Source organism: Trichechus manatus, unplaced genomic scaffold (assembly GCF_000243295.1).
Source record: "Trichechus manatus latirostris isolate Lorelei unplaced genomic scaffold, TriManLat1.0 scaffold00027, whole genome shotgun sequence".
Lineage (NCBI taxonomy): Eukaryota > Metazoa > Chordata > Mammalia > Sirenia > Trichechidae > Trichechus > Trichechus manatus.
Genome location: NW_004443963.1, coordinates 21095742 through 21105501, shown reverse-complemented (window position 1 = coordinate 21105501; position 9760 = coordinate 21095742). Strand labels below are relative to the sequence as shown.

At 38.7% G+C, this 9760-nt stretch overlaps 1 protein-coding gene across 1 annotated transcript; it reads left to right on the top strand.

Moving 5' to 3' along the window:
- Positions 1-5303: 5303 nt before the first annotated feature.
- LOC101358571 (olfactory receptor 6C1-like) lies at positions 5304-6192 on the top strand. Its single transcript, XM_012554863.1, is given in 2 exon segments — positions 5304-5600; positions 5602-6192. Coding segments are annotated over 2 exon segments (888 nt in total).
- Positions 6193-9760: the final 3568 nt, after the last annotated feature.

Sequence of the window (9760 nt, the reverse complement as noted above, 5' to 3'; positions counted from 1 at the left end):
ACTTTTTATTTTGAATGATTCAGAGTCTGTCTCAGGGATCCTTTGAAGGTAAGTAAAAATCCATTTTGATGAAATGGGTGGAAGGAAATGTAAAGCTTGGTAATATAAGCCATGTTCAGCCAAGGAGAAATATGGATCTGCACTCAGAAATACAAAGCTGACATGTTGAGTTAAATGCTTGAAGATATCCTTCCTTACTCTACTTGAATACATGCTTGGGATGACTTAAGACGACAAATCATATGCACCTTGTGAAACACTGAAGTTTATTTCTCTCTAAGGGTTATAAATGGTGAATATTTTTATCAGCCCATTTGATGTTGGTAAATAAATATATTTCATTGGATTTCCATAAACATTTTTACATAAAAGTTTGGTATACTGCCACTAATCTTATGGCATTGGATCATATCCTGCTAGAGTTTCTTTTTGCTAGTTTTTTTTTTTTTATGGTCCTTGCAGACTGGGTATAGAAGTATTAATTCTTTGTGATGCTCAAGTAATCTCTCCCAATATCTCTTCATACATTTCTTCACAGCTCTTCATACATTTCTTCAGAGCTTTAGTCAATCACTAGAATGAGTAAGTTATGATACATTATTTAGAAAAAAGCTAAAATTAAAAGGAAAAACATACTTTTTTTAAAGTTGAATACACTTAAAAATACTGTGCAATAATACATTACTCACTATATAATAATAATAAAAACAATAGTAATAATAACCCTTGGTCACCAAAGGCAGTAAGCTATGGAAGGAACTTCAGTCTTGAGATTGAAATAAAATCTTTTCTATTTGATAAGAATGCTCTTTGGGACTTTAAGGTGTTATGAAAAACGAACGATTTAATGTATAATGACCCCTGATGAAGGAAGAGTGATGCCACTGTACTAACAGAGTGAATTGAAAGGAGGGAATTTGAAGGGAAGTAATTAAAAAATTTTTTTTTATTGTACTTTAGATGAAGTTTTACAGAATGAAGTTTCTCATTAAACAGTTAGTACACATTATTTTATGACATTGGTTAACAACCCCACGGCATGTCAACACTCTTCCTTCTCGACCTTGGATTCCCTATTTCCAGCTTTCCTGTCCCCTCATGCTTTCTAGTCCTTGTCCCTGGGCTGTTGTGCCGCATTAGTCTTGTTTTGTTTTATGGGTCTGTCCAATCTTTGGCTGAAAGGTGAACCACAGCAGTGACTTCATTACTAAGCTAAAAGGGTGTCTGGAGGCAATACTTTTGGGGTTTCTCCAGTCTCTGTCAGGCTAGTAAGTCTGGTCTTTTCCTGTAAGTTAGAATTTTGTTCTACTTCAGGAGCAAGGGAGAAAGGGAAGAAAACAAGATATAAGGGAAAGATTAATCCAAAGAACTAATGGACCACAACTACTATGGCCTCCACCAGACTGAGTCCAGTACAAGTAGACGGTGCCTGGCTATCACCACTGACTGCTTTGACAGGGATCACCACAGAGGGTCTCGGATATAGTGGGAGAAAAATGTAGAACAAAATTCTAATTCACAAAAAAAGACCAGACTTACTGGTTTGACAGAGACTGGAGAAACCCCAAGAGTATGGCCCCCGACACCCTTAGCTCAGTAGTGAAGTCACTCTTGAGATTCACCCTTTAGCCACAGATTAGACATCTCCATAAAACAAAATGAGACTAATGGGGCACAACATCCCAGGAACAAGGACTAGAAGGCAGGAGGGGACAGGAAAGCTGGTAATAGGGAACCCAAGGTCAAGAAGGGAGAGTGTTGACATGTTGTGTGGTTGTTAATCAGTGTCATAAAACAATATGTGTTTAATGAGAAACTATTTGGTCTGTAAACCTTCATCTAAAGTACAATAAAAAAAAAAATTTAAAACAAAAAAATAAATAAAAAAGAATTTTGTTCTACATTTTCCTCCAGCTCTGTCTAAAACCCTGTGTTGTGACCCCTGTCAGAACAGTCAGTGGTGGTAGCCAGGCACCATCTACTTGTTCTGGACTCAGTCTGGTGGAGGCCGTGGTAGCTGTGGTCCACTAGTCCTTTGAACTAATCTTTCCCTTGTATCTCGTTGTCTTCATTCTCCCTTGCTCCCGAAGGGGTGAGACCAGTGGAGTATCTTAGATGGCTGCTCACAGGCTTTTAAGACACAAGACACTACTTACCAAGGTAGAATGTAGAACATTTTCTTTATAAACTATGTTATGCCAATTGAGCTAGATGTTCCCCAGGACCCTAGTCCCCATAGTAAAGGGAAATAATTTTTGAAAATGTTTCATGAAGTTTGTTTTAAATTTTATATATCAATAAAATTTTCTTTCATTTACGTATCCTTTGTTTCCAGTTGACTCAATACAGAAAGTTTGGGTCAAACTTTATTGGTAAGGGAGGAAAATAATTTATCTTGCAAAACATAGATACAAATTTAAGCTATAATATAGCATAAAACAGAGAACTGTACCTGATGGCAATGTCTGGTTCAACAACAAACTCAACATCTGTTTGTTTATTTGACAAATGTTTATTTTAAACCTACTGGATACTAAGCAAGGAGTCCTGGTGGTGTAATAGTTAAGGGCTCAACTGCTAATCAAAAAGTCAGCGGTTTGAACCCACCAGCTTCTGCACAGGAGAAAAGACCCGGCGATTTGATCCCGTAAAGATTAACCCATTGCCATTGAGTTGATTCCAACTCATAGCGAGCCTATATGACAAAGTAAAACTGCCCCATAGGGTTTCCAAGGCTGTAATCTTTAGAGAAGCCGACTCCTACATCTTTCTCCAGCAGGGTGACTAGTGTTTTCAAACCACCGAACTTTCGGTTAGCAGCTGAGCGCTAAACCACTGCACCACCAGAGCTCCCTCAATAAAGATTACAGCCTAGGAACCTCTATGGGGCAGTTCTACTCTATCTTATAGGGTCTGTAAAAGTCAGAATTGACTCGATGGCACACAACGACACAACATATTCTAAGCACTAGATTACGTTACAGTCATTTTGATGATCAGACACTGTTCTAACTTTCAAGAATGCACATGGAAGTGGGGAAATTCACAGATTTCACCACAGTGTGTTAAGTGTGGAAGGTTTGGGAAGAACGACTATAAGGTGTTTATGGAGACACATGTAATGGATATAAACCCTACAGTTGTGTTGAATAAGCAGGGAATTGGTTTTGGTTGTCATTGCAAGGTGCTACCCACAAAGCTATTTACAGCCACATGTATTATTTCATTCCAGCCTCATAATCAGTCTCAGAAAGGTTATTATTACTAATGAGGAGCAGAAAAACTAAGTAGCAGTGCTGACATCTTATAAACATCTAGCATGCTGCGAACTCGGTAATCAATTCCCAGCTGAGATGGGAGCAGTGGATTGTATGTGTATGGTGGTGATGTGGTAAAGAAAAAAGATATACCAGGATGAGAGAGGTCAGCATCATATAGATGAGATGGAAGAACAAAGGTAAGATTCACTTGCCTAGAAGGCCAGACACACACTGTAAAACCCGATTTTTTATATTATTAGTAGTATTCCTATGTGATTCTCTTGGTACTGAATTTATCTTAGACATAGTCTTTTGCAAAAGTCATACATCTTAATTCCACAGGTTTTCAACTCAGTGGTTAAGGAACATTTTTTCAATAAAGTAAATCCTTATATCATTTTCATTAAATGCTGTGCATTTTTTAAAATACTTCATTAGATTAACTCATTTGTTGTAGTTAGTTGCTATCTAGGTGATTCCGACACACTGCAACCCCAAGTGTGCAGAGTAGGTTGCTTCATAGGGGTTTTCTAGGCTGTGACCTTTCAGAAGCAGATTTCTAAGCATGTCTATCTAGGCAACTGTGGATGGATTTGAACTGCCAACCTTTCGACCAACTTTTTGGCTAGTCTCTGAGTGCTTCATGTTTGTACAACCTAGGGACTCGTATTAACCCATTTACTTCATAAACTCATTTAATGCTCATAAAAACCCTCTGAGGTAGACAGGTATACAGAGAAAGAAATGATTATTTACAGATGAAGAGACTGAAGCATAGAGGAATTAAGTGATTTTCAGACCTAGTAAGTGGCTTGGACTGAAACCCAGAGATTCTCACTCTTCCCTATGAAAACATCTATGCTAATACATTTTAAATTGTATTTTAAAAAATGAAAAATTAAAACATGCTATTTTAAAAACACATATAAATAAAAATAAAAAGTTTAAAACCAACTTTCTTGGAGTAGACCTATGTATCTGTTTGACTGGGGGTAATTGTTCTGTAATAATGCCAGTAATAGTTATTATTTTACATTGTTGTTATGCTTTGGTGCCATAATGTCAATTTTGGCTCTTAGTGACCCATGTGACAGAGTAGATCTGCCCCATAGAGTTTTCTTGGCTATAATCTTTAAGGAAACAGATCACCAGGTCTTTCTCTTTCTTAGCTACTGGGTGGTTCAAACTGCCAAACTTTCGGTTAGCAGCCATCCACTTAACCATTTGTGTCACTTGGACTCCTTATTATTTTACAAAGAAAGGAAAATTTGTTATGTAGGAATAAAGGTTATAATGACACATAAATAGATTGAAAAGTCATAAAATATTGCCAGAGATGCAGATGCAATCAGTTTTAAGCCCTTCCCGTTTCTCTCACCATTGTCTTCTACCTCTTTCTACCCGCTATTCCTGACATCTGAGCTTGCTCGTGACAATAGCGTCAGTATCTCTGACTTCCAATGAGGTAGTAGGACTTGGAAAAGCAAAAGTGGATAGATGACTAAGGAGAAAAGAGTCATCTTTTAAGAAATGTCAAACTATCCTTCCCTCTTCTGAGAAAGGTTCAACCTTTAACTGACCTATTTGTCTCTTGTACTGATTTACCTGTAGACTCTCCTAAAATAAGAAAAGAATAACAGAACGGGAAACTTTCACTGGGGTTGAAGCAATGACACAAAGGTGGTTCTGGTTGAGGAAGAACATTGTGGCATGTTTCTTTGAAAGTTTACAAGCAGCATTTTGAGTCAGAAAAGTTGGGTTAAAATCCTTACCCTGTCACTTTAAGCTGTGTGCTAATGTAAAGTTTTTTGGTTTTGGTATTGTAACCTGCTTTTGCCCAAGTTTTCACCTGTAAAAGAGAAGAAAATAAAGCACTGTTGTCATTATATGGGTGTTTTAAATTTCCCTTGAAGGTGAACTAACGTACTGTCTCAGCCAACTTCCAGCTCCACACTTGGATATTTTGCTAACGTACTCTTCAAGTTTGTTCTTTGTGCTTTCTCCTATAGGTCTGCAGGAGGAAAACAAATAAGCACCTGAAGAATGAGGAACCATACAGCAACAACAGAGTTTATCCTCTTGGGATTGTCAGATGACCCCAAGGCTCAGGTTGTGATTTTTGTGTTTCTGTTCATCACCTACATGCTCAGCGTCACTGGGAACCTGACCATTACCACCCTCCCCCTGCTGGATTCCCACCTCCAGACCCCCATGTATTTCTTCCTCAGGAATTTCTCCTTATTAGAAGTTTCATTCACAACTGTCAGTATACCCAGGTTCCTGGGCACCATTATTACAGGTCATAAGATCATTTCCTTTAATGATTGCATTGCTCAGCTATTTTTTTTTCATTCTCTTGGGAGTCACTGAATTTTACCTTCTGGCTGCCATGTCCTGTGACCCCTCTGTGGCCATCTGCAAACCTCTGCATTATGTGACTATCATGAATCGTAGAGTCTGCAGCATGCTTGTCTTCTCTTCATGGCTGACTTCATTCTTAATCATATTCCCTGCACTTACATTGCTGTTAAAGCTTGATTACTGTAGATCTAACACTGACCATTTTACCTGTGATTATTTTCCGCTGTTGCAACTTTCTTGTTCAGACAAAAAATTCCTAGAGATAATGGGTTTTTCCTGGGCTGTATTTACTCTAATGTTCACTTTGGCATTAGTAATTCTGTCTTACATATATATCATCAGAACAATCTTGAGAATTCCTTCTACTAGTCAGAGGACAAAGGCCTTTTCCACATGTTCTTCCCACATGATTGTCTTACCCATCTCTTATAGTAGCTGCATTTTCATGTATATTAATCTGTCAGTAGAAGAGAGGGTTTCTTTGAGCAAGGGAGTAGCTGTGCTAAACACCTCAGTAGCTCCCATGCTGAACCCCTTTATTTACAGCTTAAGGAATCAACAAGTCAAGTGAGCCTTCATGGACATGGCAAGGAGGACTGCATTTTTCACAAGCGAATGAAAAGATGCGGTGTCATGAATTAGAGGCAAACTGAAGGTTAATTTAAAAATAAACATGAGTTTTCAGTAGGCTGTTCAAATCAAAATGGCCTCCCTTTCATTCATGCTCATGCATTCTTCTTTTATTTTTCTCTAATAATTCACAGGGATATTTGTTTAATACATTTCTCATTCCTCTTAAAATGCTTCTTTTATATCTTTCTGACTCCCTCCTCTTCTGAACAGTTTTGTTAATCATAATTTCTTCACAACAATATTTTGAAAAGCAAAATTGGGTTTTGAGTTGTGTTTAGGAAAACAATGATCCCTAGAAATATAGGAGCCACTCTAAAAATATTGATACGATATTTCACTTACTATTCACAAAATATAATTCTTTGATTTTTATTTATTTTTGACAGGAATTTCCTTCACCATCTTGCAGTTTCTTTGGGAAATATGGGGGTGGGGGATTCCATATAATTTAAATAAAACTACAAATACATTTGTTTGAAAAAACAAAAAAAAATTACTCACTTTAATATGGTATGACCATGTAATTTATCTATTAATAAAGTAGTGTAGATCATTATCAATATATATTTCTTTAGGTATATGTGCTAAATAGACGTCTTTCAAATCCTATAATCTCTCTCTCAATAAAAAGGTAGGTAGATACATACATACATGCATACATACACAGATGCTGTCTAAAAATAATGAAGAGGGAGGCGGAGCCAACCTGGCACCCTAGACAGACACATCATGCCATCTCTCTGCAGCAAAGACCAAAAAAACTAAGTAAAACAGATACAAACATCAATCCTAGAATCCTAAGAATCAAATGAAGGGATAAAGTACTAGATCCAACACTGAATAAAAGAAGAAACAGAACAAAAACAGAGAACAAGGAGAGACAGAGTGGAAGTCACCTGCCAACTAACATGGCACAACTTTGCCATTTTGGAGCACAGCAAGCAACCACCCTGGACAAGGAGTAAGGGAAGGCAACTCCACAGAGCGCCCAACAGGAGACATAGCACCAGATAACCAGAAAAACATGTTTTCTACCCCTCAGCTTTCTTCCCTGTATGCTACCTCAGCCCTTCATGACAGGCCACACTGCTGCTTGGCTAGAGAGCTACTGGCCTGCCATCACTCCTGGTCACCCCATCCCCTCCTGCCGGCTCCTGTAGTGCCATTTTTTCCCTTTATTCCCCTTTCTTCTCCCACTTGCCTAGCCCCATACACCACCCCCACCCCTTCCTGACAGGCAGAACTGTGCCATTTGGCTGGGGAGCTACTGGGGTCCATCCCACCCTCACCTGCTGGCTCCTACCACACCATTTTTTCTTTCTTTCATTCTTTTTTTTTTTTTTTTAACCTTACTTCCTTTTCTTTCTCTCTCCCACCTAGCCCTGTATGGGACCTCTACCCCTTCCTGCCAGGCCACGCCACTCCATCACAGGTAGAGAGTAACAAAAAAGGGCAAGAATGGCAATACTAATCTCAGATAAAATAAACTTTAAGATAAAATCAACCATAAAAGACAAGGAAGGACAGTATACAATGTTTGAAGGGACAATCCACCAAGAACATAACCTTAACAAATATCTATGCACCCAATGGCAGGGCTCCAAAATACATAAAACTCTAACAGCATTGAAAACAGATATGGACAGTTCCACAATAATGGTAGAAGACTTCAACACTCCACTCTCAATAAAGGAAAGAACATCTAGAAAAAAACTCAACAAAGATACAGAAGATTGAAAGGCCACAATCAACCAACTTGACCTCAGAGGCATATATAGAACACTTCACCCAACAGCAGCAAAGTGTACATTCTTTTCAAATGCTTATGGACTATTCTCCAGAATAGACCACATTTTAGACTACAAAGCAACCTTCAATAAAATCCAAAACATCAAAATAACACAGAGGATTCTCTCTGATCCCAATGCCATAAAAGTAGAAATCAATAATAGGAAGACCAAAGGAAAAAAATCAAATACAAGAAATTGAATAACACCTTACTTAAAAACAACTGGGTAATAGAAGAAATGAAAGAGGAATAAAAAAATTCTTAAAATCAAATGAGAATTAAAACTCATCATACCAATACCTTTGGACACAGCAAAGGCAGCATTCGGTGTCAATTTATAGCAATAAATGCACACATCAAAAAAGAATGAGCAAAAAATCAAAATGTTGGCCCTACAACTCGAACAAGTAGGGAATGAAAGAATCCCACAGACACAAGAAGAAATGAAATAATACAAATTAGAGTCAAAATAGATGAAAGACAGAACAGAAAAACAACAGAAAGAATAAAGACCAAAAGTTGGTTCTTTGGAAAGATCAACAAAATAGATCATCCACTGGCCAAACTGACAAAAGAAAAACAGTAGAGGGAGCAAATAACCCAAATAAGAAATAAGATGGGGAACATTAAAGTAGACCCAACTGAAATAAAAAGGATCATAACAGAATACTATGAAAAATTGTGTGCCAACAAATTTGAGAACCTAGAAGAAATGGACAAGTTCCTAGAAACACACTACCTACCTAAACTAACACTAGCTGAGATAGAAAATAGGAACAGACCCATAACAAGAGAAGAGATTGAAGAGTTAATTAAAAAACTCCCAACAAAAAAAAAGTACTGGTGGGGACTTCTGGCAAAATAGCACTCTAGACAGAAGCACCACGCCATCCCTCCACAGCAAAGATCCAAAAAACTAAGCCAAACAGAGACAACAGCAATCCTGAAACCCTAAAACACCAAATGAAGAAATAAAGAACTCAGCCAAGCACCAAATGGAGTGAGAAAACTGACAGAGAACAGAGAGCCAGGAGAGATTCATGCAGAGGTCCCCTATCAGCTAACACAGCGCGGATCTGCCATCTTGGACTCCTATTGGAGACCAACAAATAGGGAGTAAGAGAAAGCAGCTTCACAGAGCTTCCAGCAGGAGACAAAACAACCGGTAATTTGTGATATACGCTTTCCCATGCCCCACCCTTCTTCACCTCCACGGCCTCCTCTGCTACCTGCGGCCACAGTCTCTTGGCCAGGAAGCACCAGCTGCTTGGATTCTACCTACCCGCACTGGCTGGCTCCCTGAGTGCCATTTGTTGGCTACTGATGTTGCTTTTTTCCACTTCTTTTGATTTCTCCCTTACCTCTCACCACCTCCCCCTCCTTTCGCTCAAACACCTGGCTCTGAGCTCCATCTTTGCTTCTTCCTGAGGGGCTGTGGAGCTCCATTCGAGTGTGGAACTGCTTCCCGGTCTGGGCTGCCACACTGATGGGATCCTGGGGCTTTTGTTTGTTTGTTTTGAATTGTTTGTTTGTTTTCTTTTCCTTTTCTTGAGTTTGGAGCCCGTTCTGGCTGGGCGGTACTGAGCGGCTTGGGGCCTACCCCCTCGGCTTGCGCAGACACGCAGAGGGATCCCAGAAGGCATTTCTTTTTTCGTGTTTTATTTTTTCTCTGTTTTTTGGGGGGCTTTTCTTGTTCTTTTTTTTTTTTTAATTTGTT